The 24,127-nt window shown below is 46.1% G+C and overlaps 5 protein-coding genes and 4 non-coding genes across 9 annotated transcripts; 3 read left to right on the top strand and 6 right to left on the bottom strand.

Moving 5' to 3' along the window:
- Positions 1-985: 985 nt before the first annotated feature.
- LOC102704887 (myb-related protein MYBAS2) lies at positions 986-3,875 on the top strand. The gene is made up of 4 exons (XM_015836397.2): positions 986-1,025; positions 1,143-1,489; positions 2,538-2,667; positions 2,770-3,875. The coding sequence occupies exons 2-4, from the start codon at positions 1,330-1,332 to the stop codon at positions 3,365-3,367; spliced, it is 888 nt and encodes a 295-aa protein (XP_015691883.1). The 5' UTR covers positions 986-1,025; positions 1,143-1,329; the 3' UTR covers positions 3,368-3,875.
- A 2,017-nt stretch (positions 3,876-5,892) lies between these two features.
- LOC121054141 lies at positions 5,893-7,412 on the top strand. The gene has a single exon (XM_040522977.1). It carries the CDS (start codon positions 5,893-5,895, stop codon positions 7,021-7,023), a length of 1,131 nt encoding a protein of 376 aa, XP_040378911.1. The 3' UTR covers positions 7,024-7,412.
- Positions 7,409-10,518, bottom strand: LOC102700614 (glutaredoxin-C6). The gene is made up of 4 exons (XM_006652432.3): positions 10,322-10,518; positions 9,461-9,549; positions 7,824-7,922; positions 7,409-7,649 (listed from the first exon to the last, which is right to left on the bottom strand). Exons 1-4 carry the CDS (start codon positions 10,417-10,419, stop codon positions 7,552-7,554), a joined length of 384 nt encoding a protein of 127 aa, XP_006652495.2. The 5' UTR covers positions 10,420-10,518; the 3' UTR covers positions 7,409-7,551.
- Positions 10,519-11,592: 1,074 nt separating this feature from the next.
- On the bottom strand, positions 11,593-17,014 carry LOC102704611 (isocitrate dehydrogenase [NADP]-like). The gene is made up of 15 exons (XM_040523621.1): positions 16,689-17,014; positions 16,512-16,555; positions 16,311-16,420; positions 15,246-15,283; positions 14,605-14,682; positions 14,138-14,191; positions 13,968-14,069; positions 13,802-13,887; positions 13,625-13,728; positions 13,463-13,531; positions 13,264-13,379; positions 13,055-13,089; positions 12,830-12,972; positions 12,551-12,673; positions 11,593-11,991 (listed from the first exon to the last, which is right to left on the bottom strand). The coding sequence occupies exons 1-15, from the start codon at positions 16,936-16,938 to the stop codon at positions 11,898-11,900; spliced, it is 1,446 nt and encodes a 481-aa protein (XP_040379555.1). The 5' UTR covers positions 16,939-17,014; the 3' UTR covers positions 11,593-11,897.
- Positions 17,015-18,486: 1,472 nt separating this feature from the next.
- Positions 18,487-18,573, bottom strand: LOC121054320. Its single transcript, XR_005811724.1, has one exon. It is a non-coding gene; the product is annotated as a small nucleolar RNA SNORD25 (small nucleolar RNA).
- Positions 18,574-18,651: 78 nt separating this feature from the next.
- LOC121054319 lies at positions 18,652-18,738 on the bottom strand. The gene has a single exon (XR_005811723.1). It is a non-coding gene; the product is annotated as a small nucleolar RNA SNORD25 (small nucleolar RNA).
- Positions 18,739-19,155: 417 nt separating this feature from the next.
- LOC121054343 lies at positions 19,156-19,299 on the bottom strand. Its single transcript, XR_005811747.1, has one exon. It is a non-coding gene; the product is annotated as a small nucleolar RNA snoR136 (small nucleolar RNA).
- A 230-nt stretch (positions 19,300-19,529) lies between these two features.
- LOC121054318 lies at positions 19,530-19,617 on the bottom strand. Its single transcript, XR_005811722.1, has one exon. It is a non-coding gene; the product is annotated as a small nucleolar RNA SNORD25 (small nucleolar RNA).
- A 1,107-nt stretch (positions 19,618-20,724) lies between these two features.
- Positions 20,725-23,942, top strand: LOC102704334 (protein trichome birefringence-like 2). The gene is made up of 5 exons (XM_015836032.2): positions 20,725-21,926; positions 22,463-22,655; positions 22,743-22,936; positions 23,052-23,210; positions 23,318-23,942. Exons 1-5 carry the CDS (start codon positions 20,725-20,727, stop codon positions 23,661-23,663), a joined length of 2,094 nt encoding a protein of 697 aa, XP_015691518.2. The 3' UTR covers positions 23,664-23,942.
- The last annotated feature ends 185 nt before the right edge of the window (positions 23,943-24,127 follow it).

The raw sequence follows: 24,127 nt of genomic DNA, 5'->3' as shown, positions 1-24,127 counted from the left end.
ATACCGCTATTTTTTATATCAAATTTAGTATCTCTTGATACCTTAGTATCTTATACTATAAAATACTAAATTTTACATAGAGTACTTCTAAAATTGCTCCGGTACCAAAGTGAAGGTGGCGTATCTACCATTTGTTAACCGCGTTACAGCTCAGAACATTTCGAAGCGACCAGGTGCTGAGAATGAAGGCAAGAATTTTTGCACTTCCAGTGATACATACATATGGTCATCAAACTATGATTTGTTTAGTTCGTTTGTGCGTCGGAAAGTGTATGATCCATTGATCCCTGCAAGTGTGCAGTTGCCATCGCAATATTTTTACTGGTCGTACGATATAGGTGACACTATGGGCCTGCTACCACTTGTAGCAAACCTAGTTATCCACGTGGAGCCTTTTGTAATTAAAATCACATTATTTTTTTGAAAGTTTTATAGAAAATACAATTTTTTGAAAGTGTTTTTCAACATACCTTTGAGTTAAAATAAGGGGTGCCCAAGAAACAGTCAGAAAAACGATTAAGCTATATCTGTCCAGTTTCCTGATATATACATCCTTTAGTCTTTGGTCTGAAAATTTACATCAATCTAAACTCTGATTCAATAAAGTTAAGAATATAAATGATAGTCCCTTCGTTTCGTTCTAACTCGCTCTCTGGTCCCTATATGAGCCAGACACAAACGTCATTGGAGTGAACTAATAATGCAGTTTTCAAAATTAATTCGAAGTTCCCCATTCCTAAAAAATCTCCCATTTTTGCAACTTTTAGAGGGCGTCGATCGATATTGGAGCACTTTGACAGCGATCTTGTAAAGAAAGGATAGACGTGAAGAAAAATTTACCGTGGGCATTTTGGTAAACACGCGCGCTGCAGCAAGATAGTACTACTAGTAGTGGAGCTGGAATTCCTCCGGACAGCGACGTGGCCTTTGGGCGTTGTGCCCGATATATACGCGGCAGCGGCTCGCTCGCTTACATGGCCATGGCCTCACCAGCTCGTTGGGGGACAGCATAAGAGGAAAGAAAGGTTTGCTTGCTTCGCGGCCATAGATAGCTATAGCTGCTATCTTAAACTAGCTAGCTAGCCTGCCTTTAATTAGTTTGATTGCCTTTGATTCCACTGCCTGTGTGTGTGTCCTACCAGCTGCACAAAAATCTCCAAGAATACAGGCAGAGACACGGCTGCCTGCTGCGTTCTGAGGCAAGTATCATGTATGCTTGCTTGCTGATCTGATCTGCTTCGATCTGTACGTGTGTTGGTGGAAGAAGAGAACTGAAGAAGAAGAAGAGGGGTGGTATATAGCTGCTGAGAGCTAGCTAGCTAGCCAGCAATGGCGGCGGAAGTGCAGTCGGCAGGGTGGGGGAGGCATGAGCAGCAGGACGGCGGCGCGTGGAGGAAAGGGCCGTGGACCAGCCAGGAGGACGCGCTGCTCGTCGAGCATGTCAGGCAGCACGGCGAAGGCCGGTGGAATTCCGTCTCCAAGCTTACAGGTAATTAAGTGGCATCAGTGAAATTTAACCATATATGGACACCTGTGTACTGGTACGAGTGATGAACTGACAGGGGTTATCTTATCTTAATCCAGTTGCATTTTCTTCCCTGTCTTCTTTGCTTTCCTCTGATGGCTTATAATTTTTCAAGTACGATAGATCGACTCTCCTTTTCTCAGTTTTCACCATGCAAACCTGGTACAACTTGTGAGTTGAGAATGATTGGCTCTGCAAGTTGCAAAGGCAGTCAACCTGCAGGCAGTAGTACTGTTGCACTTTAGGTAGCTTGTACTAGTACTTGTGGTTAATTAAGATCTTCAAGTGGCAACTTAATTTGCATGCATGTCAAGTTGTCAATTAAGTGAACCGTATGATCAGTAAATTCTTCTGATGTGTTAGCGGATAGCTAGGTTTGTTCTTCTGAACTCGATTTATTCTGCAGTCGATTTCTTCCACTGAACTGTACAGACCTTGATCCCTGCTCCATGCATGCTCTTTCCGGCACTGTTGTTGCTCTTCCATATTGAATTCCTTTGCTCCAGCCTCAGCCTCCAGCCAGTAGGTTGATCTTGCATAGTCGCATGTAATATCGCTGAGAAACTGAGCATTTTTCGGCATAGAAGATTAGAGATACTGCAAAAGAGTAGAAGTAGTATAGTTAAAACTGCTAATGGATGCCGCTGCAGCCTGATAATTTTTTGGATGAGTTAAGTTATTTAATTAATTAGAATTCTAAAAGTATATATTTAGAGCATGCACATATATATGCTCTTAAAAGCATTTGAGTTAGTTAGTGCATGAAAAGTACTCAACACTTTCGTACTTAAAATTTTAGTAACGTTAACCAAGTATCAGTACCATGTGATGGCGATTTAGACTAATGTGTGGTGCATACGGATGTTAGGACATTAGGTGGCGACTTGTCGAGTTTAACTATGTTCTAGTAGTGCATATGTACAGGTGTCTCGCTTAACATATAGCGAGATGCATGCCCATATCCATTTCTTGATCATCATCTGAACTTAGCTTAATTTGTTTGTTGTTGTAGGTCTGAAGAGGAGCGGCAAGAGCTGCAGGCTGCGATGGGTTAACTACCTGAGGCCTGATCTGAAGAGAGGCAAGATCACACCCCAGGAGGAGAGCATCATCGTCCAGCTCCATGCCCTGTGGGGAAACAGGTAAATTAACGCACGTACGCTAGCTGCTACTGATGATTAGTTACGGCTGCAGGGAGATCAATGCATGGCACAAATTAAGCTGCATCCGTTTGCAATTTGCAGGTGGTCGACGATCGCGCGTAGCCTCCCGGGCAGGACGGACAACGAGATCAAGAACTACTGGAGGACGCACTTCAAGAAGGGCAAGCCGTCCAAGAACATCGAGCGCGCGAGGGCGAGGTTCCTGAAGCAGCGACGCGAGATGCAGGAGAGCCAGCTGCAGCGGCAGCAGCAGGCGCCGACGCCACAGAGCAAGGACGACGACGACGTCGTCGTCGTCGCCGTCGCCGAGGCCCGCGGTTCGTGGACAGACGACGACGACGTAATGGGAGGAGCTGCGGTGGCGCCGCCACCGTCGTCGCCGACGCCGACGCCGACGCCGGGCCGCGAGGCGGAGGAGCTGATCATGCATCAGGACGCGATGGACGACCTCATGCTGTGCCCCGCCATGTCCTACCACCTCCTCCTCCTCCACGGCGCCGCGGGCCACCATCAGCTCAGCGACGGCGGCGGCGGCGGCAGCTGCTGCGCCTCCACCAGCGAGGATCAGTACGGCTCGAGCGAGGAGGACGGCGCCACGTGGGGCAGCCTGTGGAACCTCGACGGCGTGGTCGTCGACGCCGACGCCGACGCCGCCGCCGGGGCATGCACGCTGTGGTAGATCGATCGATCGATCTCTCTCCCGTCCGTCTGCATAACTGCATGACGCCATGAGATCGAGTCGCGATCTCGCGTACGTACGTACATACAGACGACATAGCTAAGCTCATGGATAAGGATGGGACAGCAACTACGCATAGATCGTACGTCCACTTCGCAGTGGCCACAACGACGGCCTGAGTCGATGACACGTTGAAGCTATAGTACTATTATTGGTCACTTCTTTAATCCAAGGGAAATTAAGTGAGTAATTAACTAATGTGTTCTTCCCTCGAATAGCTATCTAGCTCTCTATATAACAAATTACTGAGAGAGATGCATGCATGTGAGGGTAAGAGGGTCGTTGTTGCAATTAATTTGTCATTGGGATATGTTAACTGTTAATTACCGATTATGCCATGTAGTAGTGTTAAAATATGAATGTAAACTTGTAATTAAAGAGCAGTTTTATGACTGTTGTTATTATCCATTTGCCAGATACAAGGGGCAAGACAAGATGATGTGTGGGGCGTTGAATTTTTGTTGTTGGTGGTGTACTGACACTGTTCAACCGACGTACGGGTAGATTCCTCTTTCCCCGTACGCACTAGCAAGCATCTAATCATTCCGACCCGGAGGCAAACACTAGCCACCACCAATGCATGGCGCACTAGCTGCATTTTCTTGTCCTTCACTCGCTCGCATGAAAGGCGGACGAACGTGCGCTCCGTTTGGCGTTTGATTGATGCCGGCATAAAAGGAAAAAGTTCATTTTACGTCTCGATATTATGAATCAAGTTTTATTACATGGTTTAACAGGAAAAAAACAGAAATATTAGAAACCAGTATACCGTTAAGACGGGATAGCCTGATACATATGTATCAGACCTATACCATACTAAAATTGGATACCGTTCCATACTCTCCCTCCGTCGGAAGGCACAAATCAACTATCTCGGAGTTTAGACGACAGTGATTATATTCTACGAGGTAATCATGTGACATGTGACATGTTGACTTTGTTTTCATGGCATGTAATGCTTACATGATGATTATTTGGGATCCTCGTAATAGTTAAAATAAATATAGTGGGCCCACATATCACAATAGTTCTTTCTCCTCTACTTCCTCTAATTCATCTTTCTGTATGTCTCGAGGCACTGTGGCATCAAGCCCAAGCTATGGTGACATAGAGGGATTTGAATGAGGGCATCATCTCCTTTGCAATGCTAGCCTGGCAATGCGTCACCATTGCCTTGTCTATAGCTCAGCATCACCCGCCACTTGTGACAATGAGGAGGTGATGGAACCAAAAGGACAGGAGAGGGAAGGTCGACAATCCTGAAGAGATCAAGAAAGGGAGCCGCACAGAGTAATCTAGCCGGTGGTCACTTGGGAAGGAGGATCGGAGAGGCAAAGCAGACACCGCCATCACATAATGGTGGATCCTAATAAGATTGTTGTTGGGTCAACCTAGCGGTGTCATCTAGGTATAAATCTAATTGGAGGATGACAGGATTAGCTACTGACGTATGTTTGTGAGCCCCATATGAATTGTCCCTTATGCGCATCTAGCAACGATGATAGGGCTTAGGGCACAATCATCCAATTAAAGCATCGATGGTTCGAATGGAAGGCGATAACATTATAGGATGAGTGGGATCTAACAACACAACCTATTGGTTCTCCTCTCCTCTCCTACACCTGCATAGGTGCTATGGACGTCGCCAACCGACAACTCCTTCAACGACTGTCACATGCTCGAGGTTCACTGTCACTTCCTTGAGAAAGCACAGAAGAAAGGAAGGAGGGGAGAGGTGACGATATGTGGATTCTTTTTTTCATTTTCTATTTGATAGGTTGGTCCAACTAGTTTAATACCCTCTATTTCTTATTATAAGACTTTCTACGTTTATTTAAATTCATCCGTATAACAATGTATGTGTTTTATATATGCGTCTAAATTTATTAATATATATATGAATCTTGATAAGCACATAAAATCTTATAATATAAAACGGAGTGGATATTAATTTTTATTGACTAGACATGCACAGTACTATCACAACTCATAAAATGCAGACGCAAATGGAACTCATGAAATGTAGACGCGAATGAAACTCGGTCAATAGTTAGTTGAAAGACATAAAGTGGACGTTTTCCAACATACGGTGCAGCGGGCGTCATGGGCCGCGCGGCCCCCCAACCCTGCAAAGGCAGGGCCCCGACCCAACAACAGCCTCACGATCGCGAGCCAGCCGGTAGCCGGCCCAAAAATCCAGGGGATTTTACGTGCCCCCGTCGCTCCCGCCGTTTCGCGTCGCCCGCGCTACCACCAGCCGGGAGATTTTATCGCAAGCGACGCGACGCGGCGCGCGGACGTGTTACGTGTTGTTAGACGATTCGGGCGTCGGGTTGTTGCACAGCGCGCGTCACGTACGGAAAGCCTCGAGCCCCGCGCGTATATATATGCGTAATGCGTCTGCGTTCGCGCGGGTGTGGGTTGGTGGGTGACCTAGCTATAGCTTAAAAGTCTTTAAAACCCCCATGCGTCCCACGAAGAAGAAGGCGGCGCCGGAGGCCGGCGCCGCTAGCCTTCGGGAGGACGAGACCGAGGACGGCTGGGTCGTCCTCGCCGGCCCGTCCGGGGCGACGCCGCCGCCGTCTCTCATGGCGAGGGCCGTGGCGTCCGGCGGCGGCGGCGGCGGCCAGGCGTTCGAGCCCACCGCGGGGGATATAGTTAACCGGTACCTGCTGTTGCGCCGGGCTCTGCGGTGCGACGCGCTGCCGGTGCAGATCCACGACGCGGATGTCTACGGCGCGCACCCGGCGCTGCTCGCGTCGGTGTACCCGGCGGCGAACGAGCGGTTCGAGTGGTTTTTCTTCGCGTGCCGTCGGCGCTGCCCCGGCGGCCGGCGCAGGGCCGGGCCTGGGGAGTACCGCCTCTTGCAGGAGGCGAAGCACCACCGGGGCAACGCGTACTGCCACTGCTTCCGGTACTACGAGGACGGCGGCGATGCCGGCGCCAAGGAGACCGAGTGGCGCATGTCGGAGTTCGGCGATCGCAGCCGCGGCGGCGGCTGTGAGGACTTCGAGCTGGTCGTCTGCAAGGTCTTCCCGTCGCGCGGCGGGGCGCTCCACGAGAGGCTCGGGGCCGACCGGGTGGCGCTCGCCTCGCGCCGCCGTGACGACGAGGACGCGAAGCCGCAGGTGCTCGTCCAGCTCTACCTGGCCAGCCTCAGCCTGGGGAACCCGCTGGCGTGCCGCATGCACCACGCCGCCGACGTCTTCGACGCGCACCCGGCGGTGATCACGGCCGTGCTCCCGGCGGCCAACGACCGGCCCGAGTGGTTGTTCGCCGCCGTGCGCAGGCGCGGGGGCGGGGGCGGGGACGGGGCGGCGCGCCCGCGGAAGGCCGGGCCAGCAGGGGCGTACGTGCCAGTGCGCGAGTGCCGCGTGGTGGACGGGAGGAGCAGGGACATCGGCTACCGGCTCGTGCTCCGGTACCGGGAGGTCGACGACGAGGCGAGGCGGGTGTCGCCGACGGTGTGGTGGATGGAGGAGTACGGGTTCGGGCCGGACTTCCCGCACAACAAGCTGCCTGCGCCCAGGCCGCGCGGCGAGGACGAAGAGCTGGTGGTGTACAAGGTCTACCCGAAATTGGTCGGTGCCCGTTGATAACTCGCATATACATGTCTGCAGCAACCTCAGAATTAGAGTAAAGTTGAATCGAAATGTCTTAACAATTCGAACAAACAAAACCCAGTTGAATCGAAATATCTAACAATCCGAACAAACCAAACCAAGCAGGTTGTTAGGGTGTGATTTTTTTTGGTTTCCCAAACAATCTGCAGTCGCGGTCATTCACAATTTGTAAAAGAGTACTACAGTTCACAGTTGTAACCAAGCAGTCGTGCGTTTGCCGTTTTGCGCATCAGCGCATTTGTCTTGTTGGCTTCATCCTGACTTCCTGTACGGTATGGTATGGAGGTATGGTGTCTCAACATTTATAGCTGCTTTCATTTTCGGCACATATAATCGAGGAAGACACGGTCACACGGACTGCAATCACAACTCACAAAGATGATCTTATTGATATGCAAGGAGTTCCAAATGGGACAGATTAGTTACAACAGGATACTAGACGGCAATGCAATACAAACATCCAATTTTATTTTCTCATAGCATGGATGCAGTTTAACACAACTATGCAGTGGCAGTTGCCTTTGCGCCAGAACTGGCGATCGCTCCGGCCTCTGTCAGCAGCGGCACCAGCTTCCCTGCGCTGTTCAGTGCCATAGTATCTGCCAAGAAAAAGATATTAACAATAAACATTAACTCGTTAACTCGAGAGTAATCAAATTGCGACCAAACAAGCGCTTGTGTGTAAAGACTTCATGGACGATAATTCCATATAAATTAAAAATGTGACAAAGAAGCAGTATTGGAATTAAACAAAAGAAGGCAAAAGGGTTCACCATCACATCCACCAATATGCTTCCCATTGATGAAGACATTAGGAACAGTCCTTTGTCCAGTCCATTCAGCAAGTGCTGACTGCAGCTCAGGTCCATCACCTTCATAAAACAGACCGATTTGTTATTACTTCTCTTTTAATGAGCAATTTTTTTGTCATTAAAAAGTTCTTTTGGAATCCATGATAACCCAGCCATCACTATTACAGGTGGGTATTCAGTTAATTCGGCCTCAGTCTTCGCTCTTCAACTAAATATCGGTCATTAGAAATACAGGACCGATCTGTCTTGAGAAAAAATGACCAAACAATTCGGTCTTGGTCATGACAGAAATTCAGAAGCAGTTCCCTAGATGCAAAGAAATCATAGAAATATTCAACACAAAAATCATAAAAAAATCGCAAGCACGTCCAAGTGGAAGACTCTTATTGGGTTACATGCCTAGAAGGAGTAGGGATGTAAAAATTGGAGTTTAGTCTTGTTGAACTATTGTAGGTTGCATTTGGACTTACTTTTTGTTAATTCAGTCTTTTGTTTAACCGAGGAGACTAACCAAATAGGCCGAATTTTAATTCGGTTTTTCACTACCTATGACCAAATTGATGACCGAATTTCTCAGTCTCAGCCTCTTGGTTCGATCTTCTTATGCCCACCCCTAATCAGCCTTGCTCAATTTCCCTCCACCAAAGTTGGAATACGAGTCAGATGGGGGCAGTTCATAGGAGTAGGCTTCATCCCTCCGTCAAGATTGTCTGTGGCTTGGAGTCATCACTACGCAAGATCAAGACTAGCTAGTTGTTTATTTCCGCTGCATTCGCAAGACTATTTTATTTGTTTGTAAGACGTGGAATGGTATGTTAACTTTGTCATTTGTGTACCCCGGTTAGTCCTGGACAGGGATTTAATACACGTATAGTTTGGAATTTCTGGGTGTGACATAAGACATGCCAGCAATTACTAATAAATTGGTGCTTGGCGGCAAGGCTATACTCCTACTAAAAGGAGTGGCGATAGTGGGCGGTAAATCTCCAACCCTGCTCACCACGAACTCCCCCATTGGATTGAAAGAAAGAAAGGATTGTGGGACCAGAGGCTCACATGGCAACCATCCCCACCAACTCTCTAATTTCTGTGGGTAGAAAAAATGACTATAGGACCAATAGAACAAAATATTAGTAAAAAAAATGCAACAATTAAGAGAGATATACAGAAAATGATAATAATAATAATAATGGGTTGGTGATGATTTTATTTAAATTAAATTCCGTTGCAAGACACGGGCAATATGCTAGTGAATAGAAACAGAAAAAAAAAACTGAGGTTCTAATGCTCAACACCGAAATTACCACCTTCAGTTTCCTCTGGTGTCTAACCAAGCAATCTAAATATCCAAGGTTCTGCAACATTGTAAGCTTACATAAAATTTGGTGTGCCACATTTTAGTAGTAGAATCTACAAACAAAACCCTTAAACCAAATTCGTGTTTCAACAAAATCAGTATAAACATGCTAGCACAAGCAAATCAGTTCCTTTTCACCAGGGTTGTTCAGTTCGGCTACTCATAGTCATATAGTGTACAGTGTGTAATTAAGGATTTCATAATTGACCAGAGAAAATATAACCAAAGCAAGTGTACTTACTCTCAACGTCCAACTCAATAGCTTTGAAAGTTGCTCCAAGTTGCTCGAACAACTTCTTCACACGGACGCAGAAAGGACAGTAAGTCTTGCTGCAGATAAACCAAACAATAAGAATTAGCTACAAATTAGGGGGAGCAAAGCAACCTCCGAAGATCAGACACGAAAGTAAGCACCTAGAACGACAAGAGAAAGCATAGGCCGTCAAACGGTAGCATGATAGATTAGAAAACATCGAGGAAAATAACCTCATATAATGAAATCAACAGCTCTATTAAAATAAAAACAATTGGGGGGGGGGGGGGTGGCAATAACAAAACCCAGGTGATCCAGAAAGGGACTTCCCATGTTTTTTTCTCCCCCAAATCACATAGCAGAATTGCAGAACCAACAGCAGCTACGCCGCCCAAACAAACCAGTAGGGTGGACGGGAACTCAGTTTTTCGGATCAGATCTTCCAAAAAGGCTTTCACGTATCTATACAAGCAACTTCTGTACTCTAGAAAGCAAATAAATCGAGTACTCTCCGCAGAAATTATACATCTAGTTCATGTGATTCCCTTGCATCACCCCCCTCAAACATACTATAAAGTATACACCCGTCAATAAATAATCGATAAACACAACAATGAAGCAGAATATGCTCAGAAATCAGAACAGAGTATGGAGAGGAAAAGGGGGAGGGTCTGAGGTAAAGAGCACATAAGCATATATTCCTCCTTATCCCGACCGCTCCCCATCTTCTTCCCCTTCCCCCATCCAAGGTTCCAACCCCTCGGCAACTACACGCTAGGAGTAGAAGCCGTTCATAAGCAGGAGCAAATTGAGGGAGAGAGGAAGGAGGGAGGGAGAGAGAGAGAAAACCTGAAGACGACGACGGGAGTGGAGGCGACGATCTCCTTGGCCTTGGCGAGTGCCATCTTCCTGGATTCGGGGGTCGAGGAGGAGGCGGCGATTCCCATCTCCGCGGTGGTGACGTCGCTCGCGTATTTATAGGGCAGGTGGCGGGTGGGGAGGGAGCGTTGAACAGAGCGGCGGCGAGTGGGGGGTGCTCGGTTGTTGAGGAGAGTTGAGAGCGGTCCGGGATAAGAAAAAGACGACGAGAATTCACACGGAGAGGAATCGTGACGACCAGACGCGTATCCAATGATGGATGGTGGGTGGACTGACCCGCTCGGGCACCGGCCACGTCTCCCTCTTGCCCTCTCCACCGGTCCTCCCGGCCTGCAGTATATACGAGTCAAATGCTTCGAGACAACGAGTACCCGTAGACGGCTAATTACGTGCTACTTTGAAATGATGCTAAGATTAAATATTTTAAACTTTAATTATTAATATAAATTAAAAAGATCGGTCACGTAAGAATGGTTACCTCGTCCATTTATATCATAAGATTTTAAGCTTTGTTTAGATTCATCATCCATCGATCAATATATGGTTTATATGGGTCTAAATGTATAAGCAATCATATGGCTCTTGCATGAAAGTATTGTAAGACAGAGAGAATACTCTCATTCAAAATACTATCATATATAACTTTTTTACGCATAACTTTTTATAAATAACTTTCGATACCATTTGGTTATAGAAATACTAGAAAACGGCGAAGGCTAGTGTCAATGCGTAGTTTGATGGTATAGTTATTAAAATTATAAACTAGGTAACCGAGCCAACCGAGTTAGATAAGTTTTATAGATATGAAACTCCTCTCTCATCTCATAAAACTTCCTCATTTAATAACCATGTCAAGCCAGCAATTTTATTAATATGATATCGTATTTAATATACATAACACACTCATATAAAATATGCATTGAGACTGACCTAAGCTAATTCCTAGTATCAAACCTGGCACCTTCTAAAACGGATAACGTTCCATATTCTCCATCATTTATTTACGTGTGGCACTCATCTATTGGTGCTGATGTATATGCCAAAGAGTATCAGCAGGTAGCTTCGCTTGATACATTGCTGTTGCCCGTGTAAAACTTGCATCTCTGGGTAGTTGGTGCAACAGTTCAATTGTTTACACGTACCGAGATGCGTGTATTACGGTCCAGAATGCAAATAAGAGAAACGATCCAACTCATTTACGAGGCAAAGATGGAAATAAAATTGTGCAAAAAGAGCATGGATAGGAGAGACTACTCTAATATATTGACTTCAAGGTAGTTCTGAATCGGCAGCCTATGAACCATTGTTTAACCAAACATGACGGTTGGAGTAGGGAAATGACCCCTAGCTATTGCAGATTATTAACAGTTTAAAACGATGAAACGGTCAGGCTGAATCAAAATTTGCTTTAACGCAAACGGTTTTATGGGCTCTTCCATTCTTCCGTCTCATCACCCCAATCAAAATATGTGCCAATGCACAGCTAGGGTGAAGCTGCTTCACCCAATGACAGGCTTCCAACCAGACAGACTTTGCATATTGAGGATTAAACCGCAGCTGGTATTTGAATCTTTTCACGCAGTTGCTGAGCCACAGCATCAATGAATTCTTCGGTGCTCAGGTAATAGTCCCTTGTTACCCTGCCAACAGGAACACAAAGAATATCAGGCTCATCTGATAATCAGGAAAGATATAAAACAGAGCAGCGGAGGCAATAAGCTAATAGCAGCAATCAGTATAACATACTGCTACAACCATCTCGATTCTTCAGTATATAGGTTAAACACAGAGCCCTACTGCACAGATGAGAAAAGAAAAGGTTCAAGTATACGGAATTTTGGTCTAAAAACATGCAGCAGAACAAATACTCTGAATTTTCAGTTCTGAAAGTTAAAACCATTTTGGTCTACTAACTGCAAAAACAATTGTTTGACACTACTTACTATGGTCTATCACCAATTCACCATCCGTAGAAAAACTACAATAGTATTAGCTGCATTAGTTTTCTATTATCATCACCACAATTCTATTTTTAGAGAAACTAGGTCACTGTAGGACTATCTATTTTGTATTAATATCATTATATTACAACATTGCCTTGGCCAACAAGAATTTTCACAAGAGATGGGATCGGCTATTACACATTTAAGTTTCTGAACAACCATGAAAAAACGCAGCACATATGCATAAATAGCTTACTTAGGGCCATGGATAAGGAGTGCAAGATCCTTTGTCATTTTCCCTGATTCAACTGTTTCAATACATGCAGATTCAAGTTTCTTCGTGAAATCCAGCAGCCTATCATTTTTATCCAGCTTTGCTCTGACAAATAAAAAGGTGGTTTATTACATCAGTGTGTAACAAAAGGTATAGCACTTTTGGATTTATTATAAGCAAAAGCAGCAAAAGGGAGAATATTGTAGCAAATTGACTTGCTCGTGCATAAAATTCATCATTTGCACCGATTGTTATGATTACCTATGTTCTAGTCCACGAGTCCAAGCAAATATAGAAGCAATGCTATTGGTACTTGTCTCCTGTCCCTTCTGATGTAACCTGAAATGTCTAGTGACAGTCCCATGAGCAGCCTCAGCTTCTAATGTTTTCCCATCAGAAGATAACTGTAGAATCAAGCATGCTTACTTAGGGACAATTAAAACACAACAGATTCTACAACGAAGCAAAAGGATTCATGCGACCTACCAAAACGGATGACATCAGACCCAAGGAACCAAAACCTGAAACAAGTACTCAGTGAGGAAAAAAAAACAGGTCAAATGAGAAAGAGGAATAGAACACAAATCCACCCTACAAAGCAAATATACTGACAAATATCACCGTGCAGCTTCATGGAAGCTACAATAGAAATGCAGCAGAATATTTTCAACGTCAGGAAAAGGACATATGAAAACCTTGGGCAAGAAAGTCACTCTGAACATCGCCGTCATAGTTTTTGCACGCCCAGACATATCCACCTTCACTTTTCACAGCATATGCCACCATGTCATCAATCAACCGGTGCTCATACCTGGGTGCATCATTCAAATATTATTTGGAGTTCACAGAGAACTTTAGTGGTAAAATCTGGCAATGTAAATTAGTATCACATACCAGATTGAGTTTTCCTCGAATTTCTCCCTCCATTTCTCTTCATATACCTCCTGGAAAATGTCCTTAAATCTTTGGTCACATCAAAATTAGTTATGTCAGGTTTGGACTTGTTTTGCCTATGTAATCCTTATATTTTGGCACAGAGGTAGTATGATTAGATACCTGCCATCATATTTCTTCAATATTGTGTTCTTGGTGCTGAGATAAAGAGGCCATTTTTTGGAAAGTGCCATTGCCATTGAGGACTCAGCAAAAGCTCTAATAGACTGAGAGAGAGAAAGTTAGCATAGCTTTTAAGAGAAGAATAAGGCAATGAACTGTATTGATTTTCTTCCACACCTCATCCACATTATACATTGATAAAGCCACACCAGGCCCTTTAAAATCATAAACATTTAGCTCCACAGGTTCAGCTCCATCTGGGACTGATTTATAAAAAGATATGCAAAGTTACTAAAACAGCTTTAGATGGTATACAAATGAGTAGCCGTCAACTGAAGCTCACCAAAAACCATTTTAAGCTTTCCTGGACCATTAACTATTGTATCAGTAGCTCGATACTGGTCTCCAAATGCATGCCTTCCAATGCAAATGGGATTCTTCCAACCTATTAAAGAAAGCACCTTTAGTCCGGAGACAGTTACTGTTCCCTGGCAATAATTCAAAATTTCTTACCAGAAAGTATTCGTGGTATATTTTTACACAAGATGGGCTCCCGGAAAACGGTTCCTGTGTGAAATTGTGCACATTAGTAATCAAATTTTATGGTCCATAATACTTTTTTGTACTTCTGAGTTCCTTGCATATTGTTGCTACTCACGATAACAGTTTCTGTGTAATAAAAAACAATGTCAAGTAAATTTCATATTATTGCTACTGGTCAGAATCTACAGACATATTTCAGCATTTCACATTTAGGATATAGTATAACACATACGGAAACATCTGTGTATAAAATTTTCAACATTAAAACAACAACCAGAGTTTCAATGTTGACTTGATAAAATTTTATTACAAGAATTAACTCAAAATTTTAAATTTGTCCTACTAACAAAGTTCACAGTTGCCTATCAATTAAGTTCCAGAATTATTTCACTCAGTAATTAAAAGACCAAAGAAATCTCAAGAGTTGAAAAATGAACCATTTAGAATATTTCTGATGGTGCCATTTGGGCTCCTCCACATTGACTTGAGTTTGAACTCTTTAACTCTTGTTTCATCTGCATATAAGCATAAAGAGAAGAGGATAATAAGACAAACAGAAGACCTACAGATTATAATAAACAACCTACATATACTCAGTCAAAGGAAGATCAGAAATAGTATATCTATAGGTCCTGTCAACTTCATTTAAAGTATATCTATAAGAAAAAGTGGCTTATACCATAGTTGGCTTTGCTGACAGTTCAGATAACTCAAACAAGTAATTAGAAAGCAGAGAACCTTTAATTTGCTTCTTTTTGCATCATACAGAATAGTTTTCAAACAGATTGTCACATCAATAAAATATGTTTTACTATGACTAGCAAAACAGTGCTAGTACCAAATTCATGAAAATAGTGACGATCATGAGAAAATTGCTATGTAACTTTTGAACTCATGCAAGCAAGCTGACAACGGAAAATAGTCAGAGAACAAATTATGCCCTGAAAATATGTACAATACAGCACACACTTATGCCAGAAGCACATGTGACAAAATAAAAAAAACAACAGATGAAATACATGCACCTTACAGAAATATAATTAAGTATGTGTAAATAGAATTGCTTAAGGGACTCTACCAGGTGTGATGGTAGCACACTTAACAGCTACATTGTACCTGTTGAGAGCATAAGGAAAATTAATTTGAATACAAACAGAAGTAACAAGAAAATCCTAAGAGAGCTTCACATCAAAAAAGTTCAGTATAACATTGCAACCAACTTATGATCACCTCTTTCAAAGCATGGACATTCTTATGCGGGTAGTTTCTGTAAAAGGTTTCATTTGGTGAACAATGATTCTACTAACACTATATAAGGTCTACATACAGGAGATGACTGTAGTAGTCCTACTTCAATAATAGTGCAACAGAACTCTATGTTTGATTCACCAAACAATGAGGTTGAGTAGACAAAAGAGAACCACCACTAAGTAAGGAGCATAGTACAAAAGATATACTTCCATAGACAAGTTATTATAATTCTATCGCTAGATATTGAACAGAAAATCCCTGAATTACACCGAAATAGGAGACAACAAAATATAGTTTCTAGAGGGCAAGCTTCTCTGAAATGAGAGTATGTAGCATAACTGGATGCAAAATTCTTTCATGGGAACTTCTGCATAGTTGCTTTCAGCTTAATTAAGACGGACTATTTGAAAGGCATGCCCCTCACTATCCTGAATACCATGCATCAGTCCGTTCACTTTTAAGCCCTTCTCCCAATACCTGGGGTGTGTGAGCATGTAAGATCTAGTTTAAAGTATGGATAGGTCCAACAAAAATGGGCCTAAAAAACACCTGGTTTTAACTTAACTGAACCATTTAAAAGGGAAAATGTATGCTAACCTCCATGTGTGCAAAACGTAAAATTTGGTAGAGGATGCTAAAGTGCCAATGCAAGAGCTGCAAAAGTGGTAATTTCATTTGTATACTAGTTGAAACTTGCATTTACCAACTCAGCAACTTAACTTACATAACTGCCAAATGACATCTTCAAAAGCTGGCATAGGATTTCCAAATGCATATGCTTCATCCTAAGTGCTATGCCAATTGCTTTGTTACTGACATGATGGATTTTGCATCGAACCGGTTGCAGATGGGATTATGAGACGTGAACAGATGAAGGAATGGATCCACTCACTCCAACGTAGCCTCGGCACTTTCTACAGTGACCTTATCATCGGTAGCGTCCCGGTTGAGCACCCCAAGGTCGAAATACTTGATATCCAGCTCCAGGTAAGGGAAGATGAGCTACACGAAACAGGTCGCGTAATCAAATCATGAGAACCAGATAGAAAATCAAATAGAACCAAACGAGAAGGCAAACGGCGGAATTCCGCACCTTATCCTTTATCATCTTCCAAATGACCCGCGTCATCTCGTCACCTGAAAAACACACGCAAGCCAGTTGAACGAGGTTACAGCAGGCCAGTAGAAGACGCGACGAAGCGGGTGCGGGTGAGCCGCGTAGGCGTAGGAGCGCGGCGGCGGGGGGGGGGGGGGGGGTGTTGGCACGCACCGTCCATCTCGACGATGGGGTTGTGGACCTTGATGCGGTGCTGCTGCTCGGCCACCGCGGCGGCGGCATAGCAGCGGAGCGAGGCGCCGCGGAACGCGCGGCCTCCCGGGGCAGGGACGAAGGCGAGCGGGGCGGCGAGGGCGCGGGACAGGGGACGGGCGGCGGGGTTTAAGAGGAGGGCTTTGGTGGTGGAGGCGGCGGAGCCGTGGAGGAGAGGAGCCATGCCGCAGCGGAGGAGCAGGTGGCGCATCCCACCAGGTCACCGAACCGGAAAGCCCCCAAACCCCACGAGGTGGAGCTCCTGTGTTGTGTTGCGTCGCGTGGGGGCGGGCGGGCAGGGCACCACGCGACACGGCGGGTGGGGGCGCGCGGCAAGGAGGGAGGAAAGGATGAACCGGCGGCGCCGCGGGGCAAGTGAACGAGATCCTCTGCTTTTTCCCATGACCTATAGTGGCTGATATGTGGGCCTCAGATGAGAGGGAAGTGGGGGTGCCTGGTGTGATCGAGGGCTCGAGGCGTCGTCCCCAGGAAGAAATGGGCTGTCTCTGGCTCGTTCTTCGGAAGGAATCAGCAGCGGTTCAGCACCGGGGACGTGTGCTTTTACCGTGGTTTCGGTCCGGAAATCGGGCTTTTCACGAGCGGCGTGCGGCAGCCATCGTCGACGGTCTATTTGGCATAGTTTCATAATTCATACGATCTTTTCTGCGATACAGAGCAAAGCCAAACGATTCAGGGGGCGTTGAGACAGAGGAACCAGAACGTCAACGGATCATAGGCCAAATAGAAGAGAGGTATAACATTTACAAACGAATCAACAAAAGCACGTACTATTAACAAAAATGCACGTTCAGATAAGGATACGCCATTCAGTCAACATCAAGAAATCACTCGTGTATTTCTCCCTTAAGTACTCGGAAGATAATACCGAAGTGTTGCATGAAAGTATTTCTGATTCTACTTATCAAGTCTAGAAAAATTGAAGATCACATGGTTTCTATACAACGGTTTCTTCAATGCAAAAATATAGAAAAAATAGCACCCAAAGCTAGGAAAGCTGGTAACAAGATTGTACAGTTAGCATCGACTTCATAGCCCTCGTGAAATGCATACCAGGTTCACTGCCTGAAGTGCTGCAAAACGGAATCTTTCAATCAGATACAGCATTCTGAACAAACAGTTCACACCAAACTGCAAATAAGAAACGTTATGAAATTATGTAACGCTATGAAATTATGTGACTCAGTACATCATCACGGCCACGAGCATTCTTCCATTGCTCCGATAGCTCCTCCCTCACTTCTTTTGCTGAAAGGCACAAAAATAATCACATTAGGACAAACAGGTCATAGCAAACATAATTTAGAACACTGTGGTACTACAGCAGTGACAAAAAAGGGTTACATTGAAGCAATGTAATACAAACTAACATGCTATTCCAACAACAAATAAAATATTGTAATGTTTCGCAGCGCACAAAGATAACACAATCGACCATCTGCACATATACCAATCATTGCATACCTTTGGACGATAGATTCTCAAGAGACTTGTTGGTCCTTACAGCAAATCTCTGGAAGGCACGGCTACAAAAAAAATGAGCACTTACTGTAAGAATCAGCAGAAACACCCAAAAATGCCCAATCAAAGAATAGTTGGAAATAACCAAAAATTAAGCCTTTTGCTTCAGCATTCACAAGCAAAGGAACCAAAATCAGCTAATGAAGAGAAGTCAGTGATAAGACCAAAGATTGTCTATTGGAAAAGCATAGCATACAAAAATGTGTTTGACAAGCTTCATGCTAACTCAGTCCCTTGGATGTTCTTTGAAACATCCGATCATTCCCGCAACAATCATTACAGGTCTGTAAGGACCCATCACCGTTGCCATGCACAAAAGCTTATAAGACTAAAAAGATCATCCCATTAAACCCAATAGACCAAATATGAGAGATACAAAGAATACTATAACTCAGTCCCTTAGATGTTCTTTGATCAAGCGATCATATCCACAAGGATCATTACAGATCTGTTAGGACTCATCACCGTCAAATGAATATTCTAAGATGACATACATGTAAAAAAGGCATAAAGTCCAATGTCCCATGGGAAAATTCCATGGGCTGATGGGCACAAGAAAAGGGCAAGCCAGGCAGTGGCTCCTGGGAAAAGTCTGTGGGAGTAAAACAAAGTCCAAGGTACCAAAATCTCAGTCGGTGCAAGGTAAGCCTGTGATACATAAAGTTTGCGGCTCCTAGGGAACACAAATTTGTAGGAAACCTCTTGCTCAGCACAAGAAAAGGCGTTTATGATACAACATAGTGGCTCTCAGGGAACAGGTCTGTGGGAATCTTCCCAACGTCCAGATGGTAACACAACAATTACAATAAAACATCTCATGACAAAGTAACAAAATTAAACAGAAATGACTATGTTTCAAAGGAACTTTTATGGAGGTGGTAAGATGTAGACATGTAGTTCCTCAACGTCCAGCGACATCAAAAAGATTTATGCCCAGGATAGCGAGAGGAACCACTAAGTCTTTCGCTTCTCTTTCCAGAGCTCAAGAACCACAAGCAGTTCTTAAGCATGAACCTAGAGAAGCACAAACGCTCGCAAACTATCTACATCTGCTAGACAGAGTAACAATGTACTAGACAGCACAAGTCCCAGTGCAGGCAGAACCAAAAATTTACTAAGCCTAGGACTCAAAAAATGAAATATAAATCTTTTGGATAAATTTTAACTAAAACATAGCAATTTTTCGATGCAATTTTTTGGCCAGGCGTGGGGCTCGAGCCGCGCCCCTCGCCTGGTACCACCCCACGCCTATGATAGGCCTATGGTAACTCAGTCCCTTAGATGTTCTTTGAATCAAGCGATCATATTCGCAAGAATCATTACAGGTCTGTTAGGGCTCATCACCGCCACAGGCACCGACTAACAAAGACTCCATACACTAATCAAACAATCACGCATACTACGCATGGTAAAACATGGCGACAGCAACATGTATGTAAGAGCCGTTCTGCGCCCAGCTCCTCGGGAAACCCTAGGAGGGCGCAAGAGAAGGGGCAGGCACATGATACAACAAATCGATGTGGCTTCAAGGGAACGAGTCCGCCGGGAACTTGATTTCTCCCGCGGACCAGATGACGAAGCGCAGCAATCACATCGCATCAAACCAGGAATAATATAAATTCGCACACAACCGATCGATCGATCGATCCGAAGATAAGGAGCGGAGAGAGAGGGGAAGAGAGAAGGGGGGTTATACTTGTTGGCGAGCCCCTCGACTATGAACTCGTTGACGACGTAGCTGAGCACCCTCCCGAAGAGGTTTCCACCGCCGGCCATGGCGCAGCGGTCAGGAAGCTTCCAGAGGAAGAGACAGACGGGAAGGGAGAACGGAAGGCGATTTTTGCGGCGGATAAAAGAGGCACTGCGCTGCGAATGCGGCCAACATTTTATAGAAGGTGGTCGCCGGTGTCAGGATGCGGATCTCGGCGGATCGAACGGTTGGGATTTCACGGGAAAGGAACCCTAGAGACCCGAGGACGGGCCCATGACCCCCGTAAAAAAATCGGCCCAAGGCAGATTTTGGGCCTCCAAATCGGCCCACACGATATTCGTAAGTGGGCCTTTCAACAATACCAAGAGCCGAAACAATTCTCGTGTTTTTATTATGTCGGAAATCGTAATAATCCGGAGAAAAAATTGCTCTTCTGATGAAGAGTCAACAAGATCGCGTTGCATGCTAGGCGCGTGCACGGTGATCGATCGAGCTCGTTTGGAAAAAGTCCGGGGGGGCGAAGCGCGCGCGGGGAGAGGCGAATCCGCGGTGGCGCGCCACCGGCAAGAACCAGTAAAAGCGGTTGCACTTCTCCAGTCCCTCCCTCTGGCCGCCGATCCACTCCACTCCACAGTTGCCACCCACTGCTGCACGAGCCGCACGCTCCCGGCAAGTTGCGGCGGCGGCGAGCCGGCGGGCGGGCGGGCGGGTGGACTGGTCACGTACGGTGACTACTGGCTGGCGATAATGGCGGCGTGGAGGAAGGCGTGGCTGTCGGTGTTGGACCGAGGCGGAGGCGGTGGGGGAAGCAGTGGGTCGTTGCAGGTGCACCTCCACGGCCTCCTCTCCCCGTCGTCGTCGTCGTCTTCGCTGAACGGTTACAAGCGGGGCGGCGGGAAGTACGGCGGTGGCGGCGGTCAAGTGATGAGTAGTAAGGCTGGGCTGGCCTGCATCTCCGTGGCGCTGGCGGTCGCCTTCTTCTACGTCTCCGTCACCAACGGCCCCACCGCGGGCGCCTCGTTTCCTTCCCCGGCGTCGTCGTCGTCGTTGGCCATCCTGTCGTGGCTCTCGTCGAACTCGACGTCGGTGGCGCTGCCGAGGAGGTCTCTCCCGCCTCACCCGCCCATTCATCTGGCTGCGATGAGTGGCGCCGGCAGTGCTGATCTGCAGAACGGCACACGTAGAATGCAGAGCATCGCCGAGGATCCGGGGCTGCCGGCGCCGGAGCAAATGGCTAAGGCGCGTGTTTCTCTCGGAGACGCCGGGAACGCCACCTTCGGCGGCGTCGACGGGTACCGGCCCATCGGGAACGGCACGCGATCACAGCAACAGCGAGAGGAAAGCGAAACGCCAACGCCGCTGTGGCGGAGAGGCGAAGGCGACGGGGAGAACTCCACCCGCGACGCCATCGTCGGCGCTCCCGGCGAGCCGTCGGGCTCCGACGGTGCCACCGCCAATTCCACCGACGTCGGGAGCTCGAGCGAACTAGAGAGAAACAGAGACGGCACCACCGACGTCCCACCACTGAACTCGTCGGCAGCCACGCCGTCAACGCCGGATCGAAAGGGCAGGCACAGCAGTCATCGGAGAGCTACCAGGCACAAGCATCATCAGCACCCGAGGCGGCGAAAGGAGACCGTCGTCCTCCCAGTAGCGCACCAAGAAGCTCCCGATCACCACGACGCCGCCGCCATGGCCGCCGGCGCCATCAACGCCACCGCCGTCGGCAACAACCGGGTCGTCTGGACGTCGGACGTGCAGAGCCTGATCTCTTTCGCCAAGTGCGACATGTTCAGCGGCGGCTGGGTGCCGGACGACGATGGCTACCCATTCTACCCGCCGGGGTCGTGCCCGCACCTCGACGAGGACTTCAACTGCCACAAGAACGGCCGCACCGACACCAGCTTCCTCAAGTGGAGGTGGCAGCCGCACGCCTGCGACATCCCCAGGTGATCCCAACAACTTCAGCTCATGTCATTACCACGGAGAAGCACGGAGCTAGAAAATTAGTTCACCGGGTCAGAATATACTAATATTACTTAATTTTTAGTATTATCTTAACTGCTTAAATACTATAGCAGTGAATTTCATACCAACACACTTGAGCTCCGCCCCACCGGCTCCCTCCGTTGAAAAAGGAGTTTATTTTTTATTTTTTGTGTTCAATGTCTAATTATTATCCGTCTTATTTAAAAAATTATTAAAAAATTACATGTAAATAATATTCATGTTTTATCGTCCAATAACAATAAAAATGCCAATTTCAGAAAAAATAAAATAAGACAAATAGTACATAAAAAATTGAAAAATAGACTTATTTTGAGATGGAGAGAGTACACTGCCAAGTCTGCATCACACGATTACTCCTTAACTGATATTCAACGCAAACTCTAACATTAGACTTGACTCGGAAAATTTCAAGATCATTTTAGTGTATCGTGGATTTGTGATCGAAACTTGGAATAGTAATTATCTTCTGCTGCAGGCTGAACGCAATTGATTTTCTGGAGAGGCTGAGAGGGCAAAGGATCATATTCGTCGGCGACTCACTGAACCGCAACATGTGGGAGTCTCTTGTGTGCATTCTGCAGCATGGTGTCAGGGACAAGAGGAGAGTGTACGAGGCATCGGAGAGGAACCAGTTCAAGACCAGGGGATACTACTCCTTCAGATTCAGGGTAGAGCTAGGCTTGGCTCACTGAACAGCAGCTCTGAGACTTCAGCAGATTTTTGTCATCTCAGTGCTGCTTTCACTGCAATTTCAGGATTACAATTGCTCCGTCGATTTCGTAAGATCAACATTTCTTGTCAGAGAAATGATCAACGAGACCAGAGTCGGCGCCGTGGACGCTAAGCTGAGGTTGGATGAGCTCGACGAAGCAACTCCGGCGTACCGGACTGCCGACATCGTCGTCTTCAGCACCGGCCACTGGTGGACACACTTGAAAACATCGAGAGGGTACATATCACATAACATTCTTCTCTAAAGTGAACTTTTGTATGAAACTTGACACGACACCTACCTTGTTACCCTTCTTCCAAGCCATTGCTGAAGTGAGTTCTTGTGACCACAGGCTGAATTACTACCAGGAAGGCAGCTACGTGCACCCCAGCCTCGAGGTGATGGATGCATACAAGAAAGCTCTCACCACCTGGGCTAGATGGGTCGACAACAACATCGACTCCACGAGAACTCAGGTCGTGTTCAGAGGATACTCCCCAACACATTTCAGGTAACAGAGAGAACGATCATGCAGCCGTTGCGCCATGAGACCATCGGCGTGGCGTGTATCATATCTCCTTTTCGCCTCATGATCTCTCCATCTTCTCACCTCTCAAGGGGAGGGCAGTGGAACTCGGGAGGGGGATGCCACAGGGAGACGGAGCCGATCTCCAACCAGACGCACCTCGCCGAGTACCCCGAGAAGATGAGGGTCCTGGAGCAGGTCCTGAGGCAGATGAGGACGCCGGTGATCTACCTCAACGTCAGCGCCATGACGGACTACAGGAAGGACGGCCACCCGTCGGTGTACCGGCCGGTGCGGAACGAGACGGAGGAGGAGCGGATGGCGGCGGCGGCGGCGCAGGACTGCAGCCACTGGTGCTTGCCCGGCGTGCCGGATACATGGAACGAGCTGCTATATGCTTCGCTGCTCCAAGCAGGGAAAGGATCGTGGAGACTGTGAAAAACTCGAGTACTCTCTTAATACATATATACAAAATCATTTTTATCCTCCTTAAAAATATTTCGAGATACACATTTTTCAATGCAAAGACTTAGTACAATGCACCTTAATGTACTAGAATTTTGTATTAAAACTTGTCATACCAGAGTACTTCTCAAGGATGGCAACAAGCCTTATATACAGCTAGATAGATACCCCGCGCGTTGCTGCGGGAGAACTGTATGATAATATAGTAGATATAAGTTTTAAATTTTTTCTTACCTACTATATGATTTTTTTCACGTGTTTATATATTTTTGTGCCTTTATCAATTATTTATAAGTTATAAATGATTGGGTTGTATGGTGTGCCTTTTGAGGAAGAGATACAATTTATACTCTCGATGAATCATCCAAAGGCTAAAAACGATTGATGTGATACGAAGAGATGCAATTTACACCCTTAATGTATCATCCTAAGTCTAA

The sequence above is a fragment of the Oryza brachyantha genome, chromosome 4, assembly GCF_000231095.2.
Source record: "Oryza brachyantha chromosome 4, ObraRS2, whole genome shotgun sequence".
In the NCBI taxonomy this organism is placed as follows: Eukaryota; Viridiplantae; Streptophyta; class Magnoliopsida; order Poales; family Poaceae; genus Oryza; species Oryza brachyantha.
The sequence above is the reverse complement of the archived record's forward strand: the minus strand, read 5'-3'. Positions and strand labels throughout refer to the sequence as shown.